General features: G+C 47.3%; 1 protein-coding gene across 1 annotated transcript in view; it reads left to right on the forward strand.

Annotated features, from left to right (window-relative positions):
• LOC119978387 (ethanolamine kinase 1-like) overlaps positions 1–14,475 on the forward strand; it is an 84,906-nt gene extending 70,431 nt beyond the window's left edge. The window contains exons 7-8 of the mRNA XM_038820001.1: positions 12,177–12,250; positions 12,803–14,475. Coding sequence (XP_038675929.1) covers positions 12,177–12,250; positions 12,803–12,875 — 147 coding nt within the window. The 3' untranslated portion in view covers positions 12,876–14,475. The remainder of the gene's footprint in view (positions 1–12,176; positions 12,251–12,802) is intronic.
• The last annotated feature ends 11,154 nt before the right edge of the window (positions 14,476–25,629 follow it).

Genomic DNA, 25,629 nt, shown 5'->3' on the forward strand with positions numbered 1-25,629 from the left:
CTCTCTCTTTCTTTCTCTCCCCATCCCTCGCGCTCGCAATCTCTCTCCCTCCCCAATCTCTTGCTTGCACTCTCCCCGCCCCTCTCTCTTTCCCCCCCCCTCTCAGCTTTCCCCGCCCCTCTCTCTTTCCCCGCCCCTCTCTCTTTCCCCGCCCCTCTCTCTTTCCCCGCCCCTCTCTCTTTCCCCGCCCCTCTCTCTTTCCCCGCCCCTCTCTCTTTCCCCGCCCCTCTCTCTTTCCCCGCCCCTCTCTCTTTCCCCCCCCCCCCCTCTCTTTCCCCGCCCCTCTCGTTCCCCGCCCCCTCTCGTTCCCCGCCCCTCTCGTTCCCTGCCCCTCTCGTTCCCCGCCCCTCTCGTTCCCCGCCCCTCTCTCTCTTCCCCGCCCCTCCTCTCTTCCCGCCCCTCCTCTCTTCCCCCGCCCCTCTCTCTTTCCCCGCCCCCTCTCTCGTTTTCCCCGCCCCCTCTCTCGTTTTCCCCGCCCCCTCTCTCGTTTTCCCCGCCCCTCTCTCGTTTTCCCCGCCCCCTCTCTTCCCCGCCCCCTCTCTCGTTTTCCCCGCCCCTCTCTCTCTCCCCGCCCCTCTCTCTCTCCCCGCCCCTCTCTCTCTCCCCGCCCCTCTCTCTCTCCCCGCCCCTCTCTCTCTCCCCGCCCCTCTCTCTTTTCCCCGCCCCTCTCTCTTTCCCCGCCCCTCTCTCTTTCCCCGCCCCTCTCTCTTTCCCCGCCCCTCTCTCTTTCCCCGCCCCTCTCTCTTTCCCCGCCCCTCTCTCTTTCCCCGCCCCTCTCTCTTTCCCCGCCCCTCTCTCTTTCCCCGCCCCCCTCTCTTCCCCGCCCCCCTCTCTTCCCCGCCCCCCTCTCTTCCCCGCCCCCCCCCCTCCCTGTGTGTGCGTGGGTTTCCTCCGGGTGCTCCGGTTTCCTCCCACAGTCCAAAGGTGTGCAGGTTAGGTGGATTGGCCATGATAAATTGCCCTTAGTGTCCAAAATTGCCCTTAGTGTTGGGTGGGGTTACTGGGTTATGGGGATAGGGTCGGGTGCAGACTCGATGGGCTGAATGGCCTCCTTCTGCACTGTAAATTCTATGAATTGTCTCTTCCCCCCCCCCCCCCTCTCTTTCCCCCCCCCCCCCCCCCCCCCCCTCTCCCCACATTGGGTAATGTTAAGGGAGTGAAGTATCAAATAAGAAACTAGACTAACACAGAGATAGACAAACTTTGATTCTTTTTTTTCCCCAATTAAGGGGCAATTTAACGTGGCCAATCGACCTAACCTGCACATCTTTGGGTTGTGCCCACGCAAACACGCGGAGAATGTGCAAACTCCACACGGACAGTGACCCGTAGCCGGGATCGAATGTGGAATTTCGCTGTGATTTGTTTGATGTTGTTCATAGTGCGTCTGAGCAGAGCAAAGTGAATCTATAAACAGTGCAGCGAGAATCAGGATTTGTGGCAAATTTCTTGAAAAAACAAAGACGTGAAATACTTTAAAATGTGAGCCCTGGTTCCATGGTACAGCACCAGGCTCGATGAAGTTCCACTGTCTTGGTATCCGTGATAATGAGTTGGTTTTTACTAACACTAGTTACTTATTTATTAGGTTGGGTGAAGTTCATTGACTACGAGTATTCCGGTTACAACTACCAGGCCTTCGATATTGGAAATCATTTCAACGAATTTGCAGGTGAGTGTTTAATAAACTGCAGCTTCTCCAGAGTTTGGGTCGGAGCAGCGATATCCAGGAACCCACCTTCCAACACTGACTCAGAGAGAAATTAAAAAGGTTCCCATTGACCAAGAATGGAACTGGACCAATATATATATATATAAATACTGTGGCTACAACAGCTGGCCAGAGGCTGGGAATTCTGCAGACTGTAACCTATCTTCTGAAGGCCCAAAGCCTATCCACCATGTACAAGGCACAAGTCAGGAGTGTGATGGAATACTCTCCACTTGCCTGGATGAGTGCAGCTCCAACAGCACACAAGACGCACGACACCATCCAGGGCAAGGTAGCCCCACTTGATTGGCACCCATCCACCATCATCAACGTTCACTCCCTCCACCGCCCTCACACAGCGTATGTGTGTACCATCTGCAAGATGCACTGCAGCAACTCACAGAGGCTCTTTTGACAGCCTCTTCCAAACCCACAATCTCCGCCATCTAGTTGGTCAAGGGCATCAAATGCACAAGCATGCCAGCGCCTGGAGGTTCCCCTCCAAGTCACGCACCATCCTGACTTGAAATGTATCGCCGGTCCTTCACTGTCACTGGGTCCTAAATCCTGGAACTCCCTGCCTAACAGCGCGGTGGGTGTACTTACAGCATAGGGACTGCAGCGATTCAAGAAGGCAGCTCACCGTCGCCTTCTCGTGGGCAATTAGGGATGGGCAATAAGTGCCGGCCTAGCCAGAAACAAAAAGCTATTTAATTAATACCTCTCCTACTCTCTCTCTCCCCCATTGCCCTAATATATTACAATTCCATTTTTTACTTACTACTAAATCTGCTTCCACCACCTTTTCAGCCAGTTCATTCCAGATTATAGAGTCAAAGTGGAATCTTTCCCTGACTATCTTTTGCCAATTACCTTAAATCTGTGTCGTTACATTATTAGCCTCAAAATCCCCCCTTATCTGACCTGTGAAAGCTTATAGTTCTGAATCGTCTGCTACATCCCCACTTAACCTTCCTCTCTAAGGTTACCAACCAGAGTTCCTCCAGGACTCTCCACATAACCAAGTTCTCTCACTCCCGGTCCCATTGCAGTAAATCCTTTCCTCGCCTTCCCCGTGGCCGTGACATCCTTCAGGACATGTGGTGCCCAGAACTGATTGACTTAATTCTTCCCTTTCTGAACAATGTTTCAGTCACTCTGTCCACGCACCATCTCACGCAATAATAATAATCATCTTTATTAATGTCGCAAGTAGGCTTACGTTAGCACTGCAATGAAGTTACTGTGCAAAGCCCCTAGTTGCCACACTCCGGCGTCTGTTCGGGTACACTGAAGGAGAATTCAGAATGTCCAAATTACCCAACAGCACGTCTTGCGGGACTTATGGGAGGAAACCGGAGCACCCGGAGGATTCCCAACCAGACACGGAGAGAACGTGCAGACTCCGCACAGACAGTGACCCAAGCCGGGAATCGAACCTGGGACCCTGGAGCTGTGAAGCGACAGTGCTAACCACTGTGCTACCGCGCTATCCCAATATAAACCTTTCTGCCACTTCAGGACAACTTGTGTTCAACAGTTCCTCTGGTCGACATACGCGATGGTGTGGCTGGGTTGTGTATACTGGACAGTTATTTATGTAATGCTGCCTCTCTTTGTGCTAGGAGTGAACGAGGTAGACTACAGCTTGTATCCAGACCAAGCCTTACAGTTTCAATGGTTGAGAATCTATCTCGAGGCCTGCAAGCGATTTACCAAGAAGGGAGGCGAGGTCACCGACAAAGAAGTGCACACCCTCTATGTCCAGGTCAACAAATTCTCTTTAGTAAGTACGGCATGGCAACCCAAATCAAGAAAACCCAGGTCACAGTAACTCTATAGGTCAGATTTCCCACCTGCACCTGCAACTTCTTACAGAGGAAATCTCTTCTGGTGTTATTGGGGGGGGGGGGGGATGTTCCATTTTATAGTCAAGCCTTGAGGTTACCAGGATTAGTATCTCAGGGCAAAGGGATGGGTAGAGCGAGAGAGAGACGGACAGAGAGAGAGAGAGAGACGGACAGAGAGAGAGAGAGAGACGGACAGAGAGAGAGAGAGACGGACAGAGAGAGAGAGAGACGGACAGAGAGAGAGAGAGAGACGGACAGAGAGAGAGAGAGAGAGGGACGGACAGAGAGAGAGAGAGAGAGAGAGAGAGGGACGGACCGAGAGAGAGAGAGAGGGAGACGGACCGAGAGAGAGAGAGAGGGAGACGGACCGAGAGAGAGAGAGAGACGGACCGAGAGAGAGAGACGGACCGAGAGAGAGAGAGAGAGACGGACCGAGAGAGAGAGAGAGAGAGAGAGAGACGGACGGAGAGAGAGAGACGGTCCGAGAGAGAGAGAGATGGATGGAGAGAGAGAGAGAGACGGACCGAGAGAGAGGAGGACTGACCGATAGAGGACGGACCGAGAGAGAGAGAGAGACGGACGGAGAGAGAGGAGAGACGGACGGAGAGAGAGAGACGGACGGAGAGCGAGAGATAGAGAGACGGACCGGAGAGGAGGAGAGAGAGAGAACGGACCGAGAAGATAGATAGAGACGACCGATAGAGAGAGAGAGACGTACTGAGAGAGAGGAGAGGACGGACCGATAGATAGATAGAGACGGACTCGAGAGAGATAGAGAGAGACGACCGAGAGAGAGAGAGAGACGGACCGATATAGATAGAGAGACGGACCGAGAGAGAGAGAGAGACGGACCGAGAGAGAGAGAGAGACGGACCGAGAGAGAGAGAGAGACGGACCGAGAGAGAGAGAGAGACGGACCGAGAGAGAGAGAGAGACGGACAGAGAGAGAGAGAGAGACGGACAGAGAGAGAGAGAGAGACGGACAGAGAGAGAGAGAGACGGACAGAGAGAGAGAGAGAGACGGACAGAGAGAGAGAGAGAGACGGACAGAGAGAGAGAGAGACGACCGAGAGAGAGAGAGAGAGAGAGAGACGGACAGAGAGAGAGAGAGAGAGAGAGAGAGACGGACAGAGAGAGAGAGACGGACAGAGAGAGAGAGAGAGAGATGGACGGACACAGACAGACAGACAGGCATTGTTAACATTGCTCTTTGCAGTCAAGATGTGGGCAAATTCAAAAGTAAAATAGTTCATTCTGAGCTTCATCAGGATAAGCAACTTATAATATGCCCCAAGACACGTCGCAGCAACATTACCAACCCAACCTTGAATCATAAGGAGATATTAGGAGAGCGTGACTAAACGCTTGGTCGAAATGGTGGGTTTTAAGGAGGGGGGGGGGGGGGGGGGGGGGGAGTGTTGGGTCGGTGGGTGAGGTATAGAAAGTGAATTCCAGAGCTTAGAGTCCAGGCAACTGAAGGCAAATGGTGGAGCGATGAGTTTCAGGAATGATCAAGAGGGCTGAATGGGAGGAGTACTGATATCTCGGTGTTGCAGGATTGGCGAACTGTACAGAAATAGGGAAAAGCAAGGCCACTGGCGGATATGAAAGCAAGGATGAGAATGTTCAAATCAAGGGCCAGAATTTCGGGTTGCCTGGTGAACGCGCCCCACCCGGATGCACAAGAAACCGCATGAGAAGTTGCCCGATGTCATAGTGCAGTTATGCGATATTTGGGTTGGTGGGGGTATGTGAGAGCTGGCCCATCGACAGTCATGCTGCCAAATTTACCCATTAAAGAGCCATTTGATCGCAATTTACCTGTGGCCTCTGGCCTGTCTGCTGTTACGGCTTGCAGGTGGCCTGATTCACCAGGCAACCTTTATATTTTAGCTTCAACCTCAATTGGGGGATTGGGGTTTATGGTGGTGGGGGGGGGGGGGCGACGAGGGATGAAATGTCTGGGTTGAAATAAAATTGACCAATTTGCCTGTGTCACAGAGTTGTGTTTGAATGTTCCTAGACACGGTTTGCAGCGTTTTGCCATCGTAATTAATTTTGCGCACCGTCCTCGGACAGCTCCACAGCGGCTCCCCCCCCCCCAACTCCTCCCAGGTGCTAGCCCGCACCCTCCCTTTCCTTGGTGTCCGTCCTCCCAGACAGCATTGAACATTTCCCAGCGCGCGTTTCATGCCAGCTGCCTGTTAATTGGCCAGCCAGCGTGACATCATGTTCCGGGGCCGAACAGGCCCAGAGTCGCGTCCCGCGCCCATTTCAGGGCTCGGGCGGTGGGGGGTGGTATAAGCGATCGATGGGTGAAAAAATCAAGCCAGGGTGTTATTGGCCTGGGAACCAATATAGGTCTGCACCACAGTGGGGATGGGGGAGTAGGCCTTGGCTCCGATAACAGTCAGCAGTTTAGTAAGTTGAAAGGCCCAGAAGACATGGGAGCTGAATTAGGCCACTCGGCCCATCGAGGCTGCTCCGCCATTCAATCATGGTTGATATTTTCTCATCTCTGTTCTCTTGACTTCTTCCCATAACCCCTGATCCCCTTACTATCTATCTCTGTTTTAAAGACACTCAGTGATTTGGTCTCCACAGCCTTCTGTGGCAAAGCGTTCCACAGATTCACCACCCTCTGGCTGAAGAAATTCCTCCTCATCTCTGTTTTAAAGGATCGTCCCTTTAGCTGAGATGGTGTCCTCTGGTTCTAGCTTTTCCTACAAGTAGAAACATCCTCTCCACGTCCACTCCATCCAGGCCTCGCAGTATCCTGTAAGTTTCAATAAGATCCCCCCCTCATCCTTCTAAACTCCGAGTACAGACCCAGAGTCCTCAAATGTTCCTCATATGACATGACATACTTTGTCCTCCAAGACAAAGTAAGGCAACCTGCGGGTGAAACACTTTGTGAATCTCGGGGCTAAGTAGGCAACAGCCAAGATATTCTTGTATTTCCGGATTAGTAACTGCAGCTTTTAAAGATTAAATCACAATTCGTCTGGACTCTCCGAGAACTCGTTAGAGGGAAGCTTGTCAGCCTTGGCTGTGTGGTCTCTTTCTAACCTCTGTCTCACTCCAGAATCCAGAGCACACCACTTTTTTCAAATTAATCTACGGGATGTGGGCCCCGCTGGCTAGGCCAGCATTTATTGCCCATTCCTAATTGCCCCCGAGAAGGTGGTGCCGAGCCGCCTTCTGAACCACTGCAGCCCATGTGGTGTAGGTACACGTGCTGTCAGGGAGGGAGTTCCAGGATTTTGCCCCAGTGACCGTGAAGGAACGAAGATGTATTTCCAAGTCGGGGTGGTGAGTGGCTTGACCGTGTCCCTCCAGGTAGTAGCAGTCGTGGGTTTGGAAGGTGCTGCCTAAGGAGCCTTGGTGAACCCCTGCAGTGTGCTTTGGTGTTCATTGCAATGTGGGGGGGGGGGGGGGGGAAGGAGGGGAGGGGGGGGGGGGGGGGGGGGAGTGCTGCCCAGTCCCTGGTGCTGTTTATTCGATGCACGTTAACTGAGACTCCTGTATGGTGCCTCAGATGAATATCAATGTTTCCGTGACACCGAGCAGGGCAGCCTTCCCCGTGGTCCTGGGTAACCTGACCCGAGGTGGTTAAGAGTTTGGTCAAAATGGTGGGTTTTAGGAGGTGCAAGTGTTTCAGGAGAGAATCCAGCGCGGAGGAGGGCTTCGATGGCTGAAAGTTCAGGCACCGCAGATGCACTAAAGTGAAGGGGGTGGAATACATAAGGCACCAGAGTGTGAGGAGTTGAGGTATTTAGATCACAGAACTATATGAGCCATGAGAGATTGGGAGGGGAAAATATTTATTTATTTATTTTTTAAAAAGTGTTAAAGATGACATCCCCTAAACCAATTTAACGCACACAGAAGGTGGTCATTTTGTCCCTGAAGACACTGCCAGCTCCCGGTAAAGCAATCAAATTAGACCCATCCCCCCCCCCCCCCCCCCCCCCCATGAATTCCATTAGGATTATGACAAATTTGGCCGGAAATGGAATGCAACAGTCTGCTTTGCATTGAAAGCTGAAAACTCATCACAGCACTTTGTCCTCCGTGATTTATCAACAGCTCAGTGTTACACAGTGTCTATTCTCACTGAAGGTCCCCATCTTGCTCAGACAGGGTGAATGTATCATCAGATACGGACGGATTATCCCTCAACCCAGCTAACCCTAATTCGCCTGTACTGATGGCCAGTCAGACAGAGTGAGAGACAATCGGACTGTTTCAAAAGGATTTACCAGATTGTACATTGGCTGATTTGATGGAGTCAGGATAACACAATTGCCGTGCATTACTGTGTCAATTCAGTTCCACGAAAGATCACCTCTGAATTTTTATCACTGAGGTCTGGGTACCCACTCTGTCCCAAAATTATTCAACTCTTCCTCAGGCACTTTTCACCGTCGCAACTCTTGATCCAGCTCTCAAACAAGTGTCGCATTGACGATGTGAAATAGCAATTTACAAATATTTCCATTACAAAACAACATTCATCCAATTACCTTGGGTCATTTTCCTGCAGCAACGGTTCAGATGGCCTCAGGAATTTGCTGAATATAGGATACTGGTGGTAAAAATTGAATGGAAGCTCCACCTGCGCAAAAGATCGTGCACAAGACGGGGAGATGCCAAACAAGTGCGAATGAGAGTTCACCATAGCGCACACTTACTGCATTACACTGTGCGAGCGGGTTCACCATAACACACACACACACACTCACTACATTACACAGTGCGAACTAAAGTTCACCATAACACACGCTCACTACATTACACAGTGCGAAAGTTCACCATAACACACACTACACTGCACAGTGTGAACTAAAGTTCACCATAACACATTCACTACATTACACAGTGCGAACGAGAGTTCTCCACAACACACACTCACTACATTACACAGTGCGAACTAGAGTTCAGTATAGCACACACTCGCCACTTTACAGTGTGAACTGGAGTTCACAATAACACACTCACTACATTACACTGTGCGAACAAGAGTTCACCACACACTCACTACCTTACACGTGAATTAGAGTTCACCATAACACACGCTCACTACATTATACAGCGTGAACGAGAGTTCACCTTGCGCACGCACTACATTACACAGTGCGAATGAGAATTCACCATAGCACACACTATATTAGTGCGAACGAGAGTTCACCATTGCGCGCACACTACATTATACAGTGCGAACAAGAGTTCACCATAACACACACTCACTACATTACACACTGTGCATGAGAGTTCACCACAACACACACACACTACATTACAGTGTGAACTAGAGTTCACCATAACACATGCACACTGTGTTGCAGAGTATGAACTGGAGCAGGGTTTTTGAAACTTTTTTCCAGTGGCCTAATTTTACCAAGTGGCCGACTTTAGCCGCCCCACGCCGGCCACCCCGCGAAGCCAGCCGTCCTCCGCTGCCCCATGCCTGCCAACCATCCCAGCGCACACCAGTGAAATTCACAACACGCCATTTTGTTTACTTTTAATGCGACAGGTGAGCCTGCGTTGTCCTCACAATCTCACTCCAGTCATGTTCACAGGATGTGCATTGCAGGTGCTTAGATCAGTTGATTCCTTTGTGACGTCTTCATCTTTGTGAGGAAGGAAATTCCAACCTCACACTTGTAGATCGTTGTGATGGGGCAATAGCAACAAAATGCTTATTTTACTCAGCATTAGATACTGCTCACAGACACTCCAGAATGCTGACATCTCATGCACTCGTGGCGTGTTTTTAATGTGCTGTCACAGGCGAGGTGCAGAAGTTCATCTCTTCATTTGGAGTCAGCTGTAAGTTAATAATTGACCCTGGGGTCTCAAACTCAAAATGGCTTTTCACCCAACTCTTCTCTTTCAAAATCTGGAACTGTTCTGGAAAATAGTGACAAAAACTCTTGATCAACACAGCCGGATGCACCTTGCCAGTCTATTGACAGTTCCCTTACCAGCATTGTTTTCTTCGATGTGTCGTAGCAATGTGGGGAACATGTAACAGTTTTGGCTTTGTACTCGCACTTCCCAAATTTTCAATGACTTTTGGAAAACATCGATTTATTCAGTGCCGAAAGCATTCCCTTCCAATTCAGTTAATTTAGGATTGAAAAGATGTCTGCAAGATAAGATATAGTTAACTTCCAACTCTCATTTGCCAGTACTTCCCTGCATATAACACACATGCGCTTTGCATCCTGATTTGCATTGGCACAATTAACAAAGCCATACCTCCAGAAATAATCATTTGCCTGCTTTGTTCCCGATTTTAGTTTTTTCTTAATGGGCTGTTTATTAGAGGCCCTGGAGCTCTGGCTACAGCTCACACCAGCACTGCTTTGTCCTGCCTGGACTCTCCTGGGCAGCTCTCTCCAGCAGATTCAGTTATTTTTGCCTCTGGTCCTCTCTTTTTAACAAAATTTTGAGTTTTTTTTTTAATACCTTCAAGGTACCCAATTCATTTTTTCCAATTAAGCTACAATTTAGCGTGGCCAGCCCATCCACCCTGCATATCTTTGGCTTGTGGGGTGAGATCCAAGCAGACACAGGGAGAATGTGCCACACAGACAGGGCCCGGGCCCGTGATTGAGTCTGGGCCCGTGATTGAGTCTGGGCCCTCGGTATCATGAGGCAGCAGTGCTAACCACTGCGTCACCGTGCTGCCCTGTTCATTATTAGAAAATGATCCAACTTCAGATCTTCACAGTCCTGTTGCTTGCTTGCTGGCAGTTACAAAATGGAGACATCTCTCCGCCGTGATTTTGCGCCCAACACACGGACGTATGGCTTCATATGTGGCGGATTTGTGACCTGTGCTCTGCCAACGCTTCTGGCTGGATGACTCCAGCATTCGCAAGGCCGATAGCGACTGGCATTTTCAACTTAAAGGTCGGTCACTGCCACCATTTTTGACAGCCAGTTGTGGACGTAAGGCGCTTCCGCAACCAAGAACGCTGTGACCGATCGCTCTGTACCGATCGCTCTGTACCGATCGCTCTGTACCGATCGCTCTGTACCGATCGCTCTGTACCGATCGCTCTGTACCGATCGCTCTGTACCGATCGCTCTGTACCGATCGCTCTGTACCGATCGCTCTGTACCGATCGCTCTGTACCGATCGCTCTGTACCGATCGCTCTGTACCGATCGCTCTGTACCGATCGCTCTGTACCGATCGCTCTGTACCGATCGCTCTGTACCGATCGCTCTGTACCTCTCCTGACACCTGGCGGTCAGCCACCTGCAGGGTCTCAATCCCCGGTTTGAAAAACCATGAACTAGAGTAGACCATAACACACACACACACACTCACTACATTGCATAGTGTGTACTGGAGTACCCATTGGACGCGATCTATTGGCCAACTTCAACCGAAAACCAGTGCGCAGTGGCGCAAGGTGGCTGGTAAATGGTGGGCGACCCTGCTCTCAGGATCTATTCGGCTCGCCACACTTCAAGATCTAATCCGATCTCACAAGATGTTGCGATGTGAAGATCACCCATTGTGGATAGGATCACAGCTGGTCTCACTTTAATGTGAAGTTTCCGGAGATAACTACGGTGTTGGGATCGAGCCCCTTCGCCTTGCAGACCTCAGGAAAGCGCCGTTCAGTACTGGTCTCCGCAGGCGGGTACCAGACAGAACAACACTTGTGGGGGTCTTCCAGGGGATTGGACGTCCCAGGTGCAGGGTGGCATCCTGGCACTGCTGGTGCTACTCGGGCACCCTGGCACTGCCGACCTGGAAGCCTGGCTGTTCCACCAAGGTGCTGGCCTGGCACTGCCAAGGTGCCAAGCTGGCATGTTTCGCACGGTGGTGATCGAGCCAGGGTGGTGCACTGCACGGGTGTTTGAGGGGGGCGGGGTTCTGGAGGCCAGAGGCCCGGGGACCCATTGGAGCGCGGTTCAGAGATCGCAGCGGGAGCTCAAGAGGCCAGGACACTATTTATAAATGGCCCGATCTCGTGCTGTGCTGAGGGGTTATGGCGAGCGGAGGTCCTCGGTGCAGAAACCGGGGCTAAGTGCAGCCTCGGTCGTGCGTTCCCCGTCTGGGCCCCATATCTAACTGGATGGGAAATAGCCGGGTGTTCCTCGGCGCTGCGTGCGTTGGGAAACACGCGGCTAAACACCGTCACTACGGGAATCTGTCCCATTTTGTTAGTTCGAAACACAACACGCACACTCACTACTTTACACAGTGTGAACTAGAGTTCGCCATAACACACACACACTACCTTACACACTGTGCACTAAAGTTCACCATAACACTTACATTGCAGTGTGCACTAGAATTCACCATAACACACACTCACTACATTACAGTGTGAACTAGAGTTCACTACAACACAAACTCACTACATTACATAGTGTGCACTACAGTTCACCATAACACACACTACACAGTGTGAACTAGATTTCACCATAACACACACACACTACATTACACATGAGCCACAATTTTAGTTGCTACACACCACATCACACTCTGCTTAACACAGCATATAGTTGTCTGGTAATAACTTACCGATTCAAGACCGTGCACTGCATTTAAACACTCCTTTTTATTAATTTTGCTTTCAGGCATCTCATTTCTTCTGGGGGTTCTGGGCCTTGATTCAAGCCAAGTATTCAACCATAGAGTTCGATTTCCTCGGGTAAGTACCCGGGACACAGCTCACTCCCATCTACCGAAGCTTGCTGAACTCCCATCATGAACAACTGTCTCATTCTTGCCCCATCATTGAAATTCATTTCACACATTGAACCCCTGAGTGGGAAAGCCATAATCAAATGCTTTCCAAATCCCCAGCAGGTCATGATGTGAAGAAGCCTTGGAGTATTCCTCAATCCTTATATTACCCAGTCCAATCATCCATTCACGGGTAACATTTCTCCCGAACCTTTCCGATCATATCTGCCTATTGGTGACATGTATAACCCCCAGTCCCATTGCCAGCTAGTTATTTAGCTCAACATATTGAGAAAATCCTCTCTTGCGGGAGGTAGATCATTGAATAAGTGAAAGGAGGTTTGCCTGGTGAACCCATTCAGTGACACTGATTTCATTAACTGTGATATGACCCTTTCCATCACAAGTTGCCAACTTTAATTTTACCTCAAATCACAAAAGGTGCCGTGTTCTTCTCCCCACCCCACCCCCTCCCCTATTCTCATCGCTCAAGGATATAATTCTTTTTGTCTTGCAGATATAGTGTCCTGAGGTTTAACCAGTATTTCAAGATGAAGCCCCAAGTCATTGCTCTCCAGGCGCCAGTGTGATAGGGTGAATGATATTCCACCCATCAATGCACAATCGTCCAGAAACCTTCAGTTGGTCTTTCCAACACCCTCCCGTGGACAGACTCCTCCCTTGACGGACACTTGTTGCGTCTAACGCCAGAATCTGTGATGTAGATTAACCCAAGACTCTTAGCCGCTGTTCCCTTTCAGAAGAAATCGTGTGAAGTTGGTGCACGCCCCTCTCATGACTAAAGCCCTGGCTTCACATTTACTGTTGGTTTTCAATCCCAGTTGCGCCCAGCGATTTGGACAGAAGTGCCCTTCAGAACCTTTTCCTCGTTCCCCCGCCCCCCCCAACCCCCCCCCCTTTCCAAAAGTCTCCAAGCTGCAAACTCCATGCCTACTTTGCCCTAGATAAGGGACCAAACTGAGGGACCAACTTGGGACAGGTGGCTACGCAGGAGGGAGTGGGCCTGGTGAAGAGAGGGGTTTTTGGGGGGGGGGGGGGGATGAGGTTGGAGAAACAGGCCTTTTTCTTATTTGAAAAAACATTTTAGTTGATAATTAGCCATTTAGCTGAACCCCTCCATGGTTACTGGGAAGCCCAGATTGACGAAAGGTAATTTAACTTCTCTCAAAGGTTACTCAGAAGAAGTGATGTTTAGACCCAGCCCTAACAACGCAAAAATGGAGCTGGAAAACCCATGTTGTGTTTTTTTTTTAACGAATAAGCTACATGTGCATGACCACTGTGGAATTAAGCTTTGAAAAGGTAGGCATGTCCTTGCCCCTTTGGCATTGGTTCATTGGTATTGGGGTAAAGGGCTGGGGCTAGCAGGAAGTGATGTGGCAATATGATACAACCAATCTAATAAAAAAAAATATGGAATGGGAAAATAACCTTTGCCGCATGAAATCTACTCGTTCCACAGCCCAGCGCTCACTGCTCTCTCGTAGAGTCCATCGAACTCATGAACGGTGGTGAGCTCCACCTTGTCAGTATCACTGGGCGGCAGCATTAACCTTTTGAGATTCGCAGGTAGCACGGTCAAGCCGGAACTAAAATTGTGAAACCCTTCCAGTGTGTGTGTGTGTGTGTGTGTGTGTGTGTGTGTGTGTGGCCCTGGTTTGTGTTGGGTCAGCACAGGGAAGGAGCAGTTGAATTATTTTTGAGGGGTCTTTGCACCAGAAACACGCACAACTGGGAGCTGCTGCAGGTGCAGGGAGGACAGGCGATGCATCAGAGCTGCAGTGACCAAAGGGGAGACGGACAAAAGGCAACAGGTGCCCCCGGCTCCTGCCCGACCTTTTATATCCAGGTCGGAACAGGAGTGAGTGAATCACTTCAGTAGCATGTGAGTGACTGACATAACTTGTATTAAATCAACTTCCTTTCTGCACAACCCCTCGGCACTGATGTGAGGTAAGGCTCTTGTTGTATGATCGCTTGTATGTTTGCCACTAATCTAAGAGTTTACTTCAGCCCTGGCGTTGCAGATTGACAGGGCTTTATCCTGCTACTGTTTTGGTCCTCCGAAATGTTTCTGTGGCTCCTTTTCAGGTGACCGGCTGAATAACCTGAGGTTTTTTTTGGCGCGCTTAACACTTGGTCACACTGGGAAGAGGGGGGGGGGGGGGGGGGGGGGGAGCAATAATTTCTCAACCATTTTGAATAACTGCAACTTTGAGCCAAAGAAATCTGAATTCCCATTGCTGCACAGGAGGGGGGGGGGGGGGGGGTGGGGGGAGGGGGGGGGGGGGGTGGTGGGGGGGGGGTGGTGGTGGGGGGGGGGGGTGGGGGGAGGGGGGGGGGTGTGGTGGGGGGGGGGGGGTGGTGGGGGGGGGGGGGGTGGTGGGGGGGGGGTGGTGGGGGGGGAGGGGGGGCGATCTTTCTTTGTCAGTGGGTGGACAGCTTCGTAAGCACCCGCCAGAATTCTGCTCTAATTTTAACCGCTGTGCAGAGGTCATTGTCCCACTCCACCCCAAACCCACCCACCCAAAGTTTACAGTTCCTTGTGCTCAGCTCACATGCCAACTGGTTCTTGGATCCCGCAGCATTTTCCGCACTTTGGTTGCCCTGGTGTGTCATTTCCCCTAAAGCTGTGTAAACTGGCCCATCTTGAACCACCTTCGTCAATTATTTTAAATCAACAAAAGGCTGGTTTTGAACAGCATCTGAATGAATGCTTGGGTGCCTGTGATGGTTGCATGATTGGGGGGGGGGGGGGCCTTGTGTGCTCTTTTTCCAATGGACCATGGACCCACTGTTTGTCCTGATGTGCTGTAGTTAGTTTCAAGACTCACCAAGGTGCTTTGTTTGTGGCTGACAACTGGACGACGCTGGTTACACTTTAAACGTGCATTTATTTGACTATGGTGCTGGTTGGACAGAAGTTTGGCCAATATGTTCTTCACAATGTATCCTGGGTGGGATTGGCAGCCTACCGCCGGACCTCGGCAAGTCGCCTGAGATGGAGGAGAGTGAAGGCAGAACTTACTCCTTTTCCCCCTCTCTGAGCGAGGCAGCAGAGGTCGTGTTGAAGGTGTAGCTGGAATGGTTTCTGGGCCTGTAAGCATTTCGGCAATCCCGCCACCCCCCCCCCCCCCCCCCCCCCCCCCCATCGCCCTCTTCCAACCTCCCTAAATCTCCCTCGCCCTCTTCCAACCTCCCTAAATCTAACGTGGAGACTTCAAATGATTTCTTGTATTGTACATTATGTAATTACGACGCTACTTTTTTTTTGTGACATGTCTGTTTATAAAGAAGTGAACTGTAATATTTATCAGTGAGCAAACTTTGTCCAGTTTTTAAACAAGGGCAGTTGTTTCTCTTTTTTTTTTTGATGAAGTATTTGATTAAGGAGCCAGACACTCAACTGTGACATCCCGGGCTGCTGCTCTTGAACCATTTCTTTTCAACTCAAGCTCCGAGCTGCTGCTTGGTGGCTCCGAGGTTTCCTCATGCAGTTGATTCACTTTCTGTCAAGCCTCACAATCAGACAGCGCTCAGGAGAGAGGGGGTTGCTACATGGGGCAAGATGGGATGAATGATACGGGGTGGGGGTGGAGCCATCTCCCGTTCACCCAGTTTCGCTTTGGCCTCTGTTGAAAGCTCATGGAAACCCTTTCAATTAACTCAATAATGGAAGCCACTTGATTCTAAGGTACCAAAGCATTGAGAGGTTGGATGGAGGATAACCAAATCTCATTTGGATTCCTGTAAACTCTAATCCTGTTTCCATTCACGGCTTGTTAACTTGATCTTCTGTACACTTGAATAGGGAGTTGGACCAAGTGATTTGGTTTTGTTTTGCCTGAATTTGCTCCATTGGTTGACCATGAACAGCTCGGGTCTACATGCAGGTTGAACAAAACTGACCGTTACCTAAATGCACAATAACCTGGGATAAAACTGATGACCAAGAGGATCTGGGGCCAGTTGGTTTCTCTACCTCTTGCAGAACTCTACAAACATTTTGATTGTACTGCTAATAATCTTGTAAATAATAATAATAATAATAAAAAATAGTCTCTGGAAGACTTTCTGTGCAGTTGCTTCGCATGTTTTAGTTTTTACTCTGGCTGAATTCATCCCAACCTGTCTCACACTCTTCGTACGACATCGACCAAGTGGGAAAGAACTGAAGCCTGACAAGGATCGAGAACCTCAGCGTGACATGTGTACACTTCACAACTGGATCCAGTGGCAGAAGGCCTGGTAATTAACGGACCAAGATGTAAGGTGATGGGCAAGAGAGGCAGAGATGTCACTTACCAAGTGGGTTGTGGCGATCTGGAAGGCGTTGCCCGGAAGCAGAGGCAATAGTGACTTTCAAGTGACCATTGACAAATGTGCAGGGGTATGGAGAGGGGACAGTGGATGGGTGTGGAAGGCAGGGGATGTGTTTAGAGGGCAGGGGAATGGATTTATAGAGGGATGGCAGATGGGCTTTGGGGGCAGGGTATGGGTTCAGAGGGCAATGCAGGGTATGGGTTCAGAGGGCAACACAGGGCATGGGTTCAGAGGGCAACGCAGGGTATGGGTTCAGAGGGCAATGCAGGGTATGGTTCAGAGGGCAACACGGCATGGGTTCAGAGGGCAACGCAGGGTATGGGTTCACAGGGTATGGGTTCCGAGGGCAACGCAGGGCATGAGTTCCGAGGGAAACGCGGGGCATGGGTTCCGAGGGCAACGTGGGGCATGGGTTCCGAGGACAGGGGAAGGATTCAGTGGGCAGGGCATGGGTTTCGAGGGCAGGGGAAGGGTTCAGAGGGCAGTGGAAGTGTTTAGAGGCCAGATAAAAGCACAATGCATCAATGGTCACCTTCAGTGCTGCGTTATTTTGATCCTCTGTAAGCACATCATATGATGACACGTGCAAGAGCACTTCACAAACATGAGTAGAAAGTACCTCACACCATTGTATACCGAATGCGTGTTGCAGCAAGAGACAAAGAGTAAGTACCTCAGAGACCAATAAATGTACAGGTGTTATGGGCCAGGGTTTAGAGAACCCCAAAGTGCATCATGGAGTTCACCTGACCCACAACTTTTGCTAGATTGTGGTATGAGGAGCACATGGCCCACTCTACAGGTGTGGTAGAGCAGAAATGGAAAAGTATTTTTTAAAGCAAAACAATGTTTATTCAATTAACTCAAGTTAACCTTTTTAAAACATACAGTGACCATCTTAGCAACCATCAATTCAAATACAACCCCCAAAGAATACAACACTAAGTAAACCTTAAAGCTTTTCTTTTTAACATCCATACGACTTAAAAACAAAACCTTTATCAGAAGCACATCAGGTTAAAGTCACTACTGAAAACATTTATAATTCTGGATTCACCAAATGATCAAGAGATAGTCTTTTGATGGCAGAGAGAACAGCAGTACACCTGCTTGGTCTGGCTTCAGCTCCAACACTGAAAACGAAACTAAAACACACCCTGCAGCCTGCTCAAAAACAAAAGTAAAACTCTGACAGACAGCCCAGCTCCACCCACTCTCTGACATCACTGCAGTAGTAAACACCCATTTCTTAAAGGTACTCTCACTACAGATATTTATATACACACCCATTTCGTAAAGGTACTCTCACATGACACCCCCCTCTCAAGAAAATAAATAAATCATCAACTTCAAGATGGTTTCATTTGTCACCTTTCCACTATCCTTTAAGACATGCACACAGTAAATATATACTTTTTCATTTCAAAAAACAACACACGCAAACAGGTATAATCATATAGTCCATTTTTTTTTGTCTTCCTCCAACTGAAATTGCTTCCATTCATAACATTAGTGACAAAGCATCGGCTGTCACGTTTTCTCGTCCTGCCACATGTACTATTTTAAATTAAATGGCTGCAACAATAAACACCAGCGAAACAGCCTTGCATTGTTATTCCGGAATCGCTCCAGAAACATCAACAGATTATGATCAGTATATATAACGGTGTCAGACGGATTGCTGGTCACATAAATGTGAAAATATTGCAAAGCCAGCACCAAACTCAAAGTCTCCTTCTCAATCGTGGAATACTTTTTCTGGTGAGAATTCAATTTCTTTGAAAAACCAATAGGCCCCTCCAGCCCTTCATCGTCATCTTGTAGAAGCACAGCACCTACACCCACATCACTCGCATAAACCGCCACTTTGAATTGTTTTGTTTACTTTGGGATGATTAACACAGGAGCAGTGGTTAACACAGCCTTCAGGCCATCAAATGCCTGTTGACACTCCGCCTTCCAGAATTTGTTGCGCTTCTTGAGCAAGTCCGTCAGTGGAGCGACCACACTACTAAATTTGGGTTCAAATTTCCGGTAAAATCCACTCATGCCAAGAAATCGCATTATCTCCCCATCATGTCGAGGGTATTGGAAACTCCCCAATAACTTTTGTTTGACATCCTGTGGGACCATTCGACACTGTCCGATTGTATGGCCAAGGAAAGTGACTTGGGCCTTTCCAAATTCACTTTTGGCTAGGTTTATTACAAACCCGCTTCCTGAAGTAGATCGAATAACTCTATAAGATGTTTCAAAAGTTCTGTCCATGTCTGGCTGAAAATTACCGGATTGTCGATGTATACCGCACAATTGGGTAATCCTGAAACAACTTTGTTAGTTAACCGTTGAAATGTGGCTGGGGCGTTTTTCATGTCAAATGGCATAACTTTGAATTGGTATATACCACCTGGAGTCACAAAAACTGAAATCTTCTTCGCCCTTTCGGATAAAGGTACCTGCCAGTAACCTTTAAGTAAATCCAGTTTGGAAATAAAAGCTGATTGTCCCATTTTCACAATGCAATCCTCCAAAGATGGGATAGGATAAGCGTCTGTTCTTGTAACTGATTAACCTTTCTATAATCCACACACAACTATTGGTTACCATCTGGTTTTGGTATCATCACTATGGGTGAGCTCCATTGGCTGCAACCCATTTCAATTATGCCATTTTTAAGCATACTCTCAATCTCTTTGTTAACCTGTGCCAATTTTAAAGGGTTGAGTCTGTATGGATGTTGTTTGATTGGAACAGCATTTCCCACATCTACATCATGTATAGCCATTTTAGTACTTCCTAATTTATCTCCACAACTATACCCATGTGATATCAATAACTCTTTCAGGTCAGTTCATTTTTCCTCTGGAAGGTAACTCATTTATCACAATTTTTAAGAACATCCTCATTTTCCAATTTAATTTGACGCATGTCAAATTCAGTCATCTGGATTTGATTCGTCACTTTGAGTTAGAATCATTAAAACCTCCTCCTTTTTCTCTCCTTCCCTTTCAAAGTACCTTTTAAGCATATTCACATGACACACTCGGTGAGTTTTCCTTCTATCTGGTGTTTTTACCACATAATTTACATAACTTAATTTCCGTTTAATCTGATAAGGTCCGCAAAACCTAGTTTTAGAGGTTCACCTACCACTGGTAACAACACTAAAACTTTATCTCCACTGGCAAAACGAACCTTGGATTTCTTGTCCGTTCCCTGTTTCATCACATTTTGTGCAACTTTTAAATGTTGTCCAGCCAATTCACCTGCTCTATTTAATTGTTCCCTAAAATTTGACATGTAATCCAGTAATGTAATTTCCAATTTCTCACGTACCAATTTTTCCTCAATCAATTTAAGTGGTCCTCTTACCTCATGATGAAAAATTAGTTCAAAAAGACTAAATTTGGTTGACTCATTAGGTGCATCCCTAATTGCAAACAGTAGGAATGGAATTCCTTTATCCCAATCCTCTGGATAATCGTGACAATGAGCCCTCAACATTGACTTTAATGTCTGATGCCACCTTTCTCACGCTCCCTGCGATTCTGAATGGTATGCAGTTGATTTAAATTGTTTTATTCCTAAATTTTCCATAACTTTGAATAACCTTGAGGTACAATTTGATCCTTGATCCGATTGTATTTCTGTGGGTCCATATCTAGTAAAGAATTTAAGTAACTCCAGAATCTTTTTAGCTGTAATATTATGTACTGGAATGGCCTCTGGGAACCTAGTAGACACAGCCATTATCGTCAAAAGATATTGATTCCCACTTTTTGTTTTAGGAAACGGTCCTACGTAATCAATTAGGACTCTTGTAAAGGGTTCCTCAAATGCTGGAATGGGTATTAAGGGGGCTGGCTTTATCACTGCTTGAGGTTTCCCTATCACTTGACATGTGTGACATGATTGACAAAACTTAACTACATCTTTATGTAGTCCAGGCCAATAAAAATGTTTCTGGATTTTAGCTTGAGTTTTCCTTATTCCCAAATGACCTCCCACTGGTACCTCATGTGCAACTCTCAACACCTCCTTTCTATACCCTACTGGCAATACTACTTTATGAACTTGTGCCCACCTTTCATCCACCTGCATATGTAAAGATTTCCATTTTCTCATCAAGACATTACTTTTAGGGTAATAACACTCTGGTATACACACAGATTCCTCTTCCGTATATGCTTTCTGATAGATCCGTTTTATTTCTATATCCTTTTGTTGTAACTCCGCCAATTTTCCTGAACTAAAAATATCCGCCTCATCCTCCACTTGTTCTTGTTCTTTTTCAACCATCTGATCAAAAATTGTTTCTGATAATTGCACTTCAACTTCATCTTCACTCTTTGATTTATCCTCTTGTCTTAACCTGTGACTTTGCGACCTTATTACGACACAATCTGGAGAAATCCCAGGATATTCGTCCTTCAACACTTCAGTTGTCTGATTTTCCACTGGCTTATCAACCACAGTAGGCATCACTCCCACCTGAGATCCAGCTATACCATTACCCAAGATAAACTGTATTCCTGGACAAGATAGTTTCTCTATTACTCCTACTACCACTTCACCACTCTCCACTGAACTTTCCAACCTTACCTTATATAATGAAACACTGCTCCTCTCACCCTGAATTCCACATATTACCACCTTTTCTGGCAACATTCTTCCCAAACTACATAACTCCTCAGCTCTTACCATTAAAGATTGACTAGCTCCCATATCTCTTAAAATTGTGACTTATTTCCGTAATTGTGACTGTTTACCATAACAGCCTCCTCGAACAGGCGCTGGAATGTGGCGACTAGGGGCTTTTCACAGTAACTTCATTTGAAGCCTACTCGCGACGATAAGCGATTTTCATTTTTTTTCTTTACCTGCTAGTCCTGATGCACATGAGTAAACTTTACCCGCACAAGTAAATTCTTTAAAGAGATCTGGCACCTTCTTATCCACCTCTTGATCAGGCTGTACAATCTTTTGCACCTCCTTCACTTCACTTGGGCTTTCCTTTCCCACTTTAACAAACCCCACTGCCTTACCCTGTTTTACCATATCAGCCTTCCCGGTGCTTTTCTTCAACCACCAACACTGTGGCTTTACATGGCCTAGTTTATTACAGTGAAAACATTTGAAACATTTCATTTATTTTCCACCCTCCTGGATTTCTTTTTTAATCTGAGGTACACTCTCCTTATTATCTCCCATCAGATCACCTTTACCTTTACCACTTGAGTATTTCTCATATCCCCAGTTTCTATCCCTCACAGGCTGAAAATGATGTCGGAAACCAAGCTTTGATTTATGAACTAATTCATAATCATCTGCCATTTCTGCTGCTAATCTCATAGTTTTAACGCTCTGCTCTTCCACACGAGTTCTCACTACATCAGGAATTGAATTTTTATACTCCTCCAAAAGTATAATTTCTCTGAGAGCTTCATATGTTTGGTCTACTTTCAAAGCCCTTATCCACCTATCAAAATTACTCTGTTTGTTCCTTTCAAATTCCATGTATGTTTGACCAAATTCTTTCCTTAAATTTCTAAACCTTTGTCTGTAGGCTTCAGGCACTAATTCATCTGCACCTAAGATGGATTTTTTCACCTCCTCATACGACTCAGATACCTCCTCTGATAGTGATGCACTAGCCCTACCGACCAGCTTTGTTTGAATCAGTAATACCCACATCTCCTGAGGCCATTTCATTTGTTTATTAACCATCACAAATGAAATGAAAAAGGCTTCTACCTCCTTCTCACCAAACCTTGGCAATGATTGGACATATTTAAATAGATCCCCACCAAACCTTCGACTTTGACACTGTTTCTCTCTATCCTCATCACGTCCACCAACTGTACGTTTCCCTTTACGTCTGCCAATTTTAACTGACTGTCATGTTTCATGGCCATGGGCAGCACGGTGGCACAGTGATTAGCATTGTTGCCTATGGCACTGAGGACCCGGGTTCGAATCCCGGCTCTGGGTCACTGTCCGTGAGGACTTTGCACATTCTCCCCGTGTCTGCGTGAGTTTCACCCCCACAACCCAAAAAATGTGCAGGATAGGTGGATTGGCCACACTAAATTGCCCCTTAATTGGAAAAAATAATTGGGTACTCTAAATTTATTTTTAAAAGATAAAATGTTTCATGGCCATTTTCTGAAGTTCAAACTCTCTCTCTTTATTTTTTTCCCTGATCTGTATCTCCCTTTCTCTTTATTTTTGTTCTGCTGGGGCTATTCTTTCTGTTTTCCTTTCTTCTCTCTCTTTTTCCTCTCTCTCTCTTTCTCTTTCTTTTTCCTGTCTCACTCTTTCATATTCAAGCCACTTGAATTCTTTCTCATGTTCCATTTGTTTAATTTGTAACTGAATTTTTGCTATTTCCAATGAGTCAAACTGTACCTCAGACATCTTTAAATGCTTAGCCACTGCCGTAATGACCTAATCTTTTCACATTTTGTCAGGTAATGTTAACTGCAATGTTTTTGCCAAATAACTGCAATGTTTTTGCCAAATCTAACAGTTTGCTTTTAGTCTCTGGCCGTAAGGTACTGTGTGTGACCATCTCCACCCCCAAAAACTTCAGAGCCCCTGAAAGAGCCATTGTCCACAACACACTCCCCACTTAAACTAGAATACCACACCTGAAAAGCACCCACAATATGCTCACCCCTCACTGTCTTTAAGTTCACTCAGCCAATCCAATAGATAGACCTTTATCCCGGACGAACCCTCAATTTGTTATGGGCCAGGGTTTAGAGAACCCCAAAGTGTATCATGGAGTTAACCTGACCCACAACTTTTACTAGATTGTGGTATGGGGAGCACACAGCCCACTCTACAGGTGTTGTAGAGCAGAAATGGAAAAGTATTTTTTAAAGCAAAACAATGTTTATTCAATGAACTCAAGTTAACCTTTTTAAAACATACAGTGAAGATCTTAGCAACCATTAATTCAAATACAACCCCCAAAGACTACAACACTAAGTAAACATTTAAACGTTCCTTTTTAACATCCATACGACTTAAAAACAAAACATTTATCAGAAGCACATCCGGTTAAAGTCACTACTGAAAACATTTATAATTCTGAATTCACCAAATAATCAAGAGATAGTCTTTTGATGGCAAGAGAACAGCAGTACACCTGCTTGGTCTGGCTTCAGCTCCAACACTGAAAACAAAACTAAAACACACCCTGCAGCCTGCTCAAAAACAAAATTAAAAAGCTGACAGACAGCCCAGCTCCACCCATTCTCTGACGTCACTGCAGTAGTAAACACCCATTTCTTAAAGGTACTCTCACTACAGATATTAATATACACACCCATTTATAAACACCCATTTCTTAAAGGTACTCTCACATGATATAAGGCATGCTTCTGACACACCCACTGTCCCTCCACACTACCTACCCAGCATGTTGAGTCTTAGTTATATGGTGCCTCAACCACAGTTATGTACTGTATGTCCATGTTGTATTATTTCATGGCATGTTGGCATCACTGTTAAGGCAACCATTGATATTGTTCCTCACTCACTGTGATGAGGCATTTATCCAAGAAAAGGGGGTAATTTAAGCTGGGCAGTGAATGTTTGAAACAAGCCACCCACCTTTGATAGAACCCACCTAACCCCTTGTGACGATGAAACAATGAAAATGGGAGTCAGGCAGGTTATACATAGGGTGGGTCATCTGCTTCTCCAGGTCAACAACTAGGGCAAACATTGCAAATTACCCCGATATCTCACCATGGTTTATATTTCTGCCCCATGGACAATCTTTCTCAACCAGCTGCACGAGGAAACTCACAGAGATGTAGTTTGCAAGAAGAGAGAAAATAAGCTGAGGTAATCCTGTGAGTATGCTTCTGAAACAAAACCTGGAACGTTCATATTTTGGAAAGTCTTTTGAACTTCTTTTATGTTCATTCAAGGGGTCTGGGCATCACTGGCTAGCCCGGCATTTATTGTCCAGCCCTAATTGCCCTCAAGAAGGCGTGGTGCTGAGCCTTCTTGTGGTGTAGGTACGCCCACGTTCCAGGAGTTTGACCCAGCGAATGTGAAGGAACGGTGATATGCCCCCAAGTCCTGATGATGTGTGACTTGGAGGGGAGCTTGCAGGCAGTGGCGTTGCTTTGCATCTGCTGCCCTTGTTCTTTTAGATGGTGGATGCCGCAGGTTTGGAAGGTGCAGTCGGAGGAGTTGCAAGTTGTTGCGGTGCATCTGGTTGATGCAATACCGCTGCCACTGTGCGTCGGTGGCAGAGGTCGTGAATGTTTAACATGGCGGATATGGTGCTATTTTAACTAAAGGAGGGACTGAAAGGGGGTGAAACTCACATGACCATTTTGATGGGCTCCCAGTGTAAATTTTGCAAAACAAGTTACAGATCAGGGCGCAGTTATTGGGCAGCACAGTAGTTAGCACTGTTGCCTCACAATGCCAGGGTCCCAGGTTTGGTTCCTGGCTTGGGTCACTGTCTGTGAGGAGTCTGCACGTTCTCCGTGTGTCTGGTTTCCTCCCATAAGTCTGGAAAGACATGCTTGTTACGTGAATTGGATATTGGGAATTGTCCCTCAGTGTACTCGAACAGGTGCCGGAGTGTGGCGACTGGGGGGTTTTGACAGTAACTTATTTGCAGTGTTAATTTAAGACTACTTGTGACACTAATAAAGATTATTATATTAGTCTTCATCATTGGCCACATGTTATGTGTGGGCGTGCCTTAAACACCCATGAATCTTTGCAACGCAGCCCGTATCACCTGCTTGATCACTTGCAACCAGTTACAAGTGTAGCCATCTGAGATGGCCACCTGCAAAGGACCATGGGAATTATGGCCAACCCAGGACTCAGACAGATACAGAGCTTCTGTGTATTTGAAACACAGGTGGCTAGACCTGATCGAAACCCCCGCTCGTTTGCATTTTGATGGCCCGTTCCCCAGAATAATAGGACTCCAATCAAGAAACCGGTACAGCCACAGACTGA

This window comes from Scyliorhinus canicula, chromosome 15 (assembly GCF_902713615.1).
Source record: "Scyliorhinus canicula chromosome 15, sScyCan1.1, whole genome shotgun sequence".
NCBI classification, from domain to species: domain Eukaryota; kingdom Metazoa; phylum Chordata; class Chondrichthyes; order Carcharhiniformes; family Scyliorhinidae; genus Scyliorhinus; species Scyliorhinus canicula.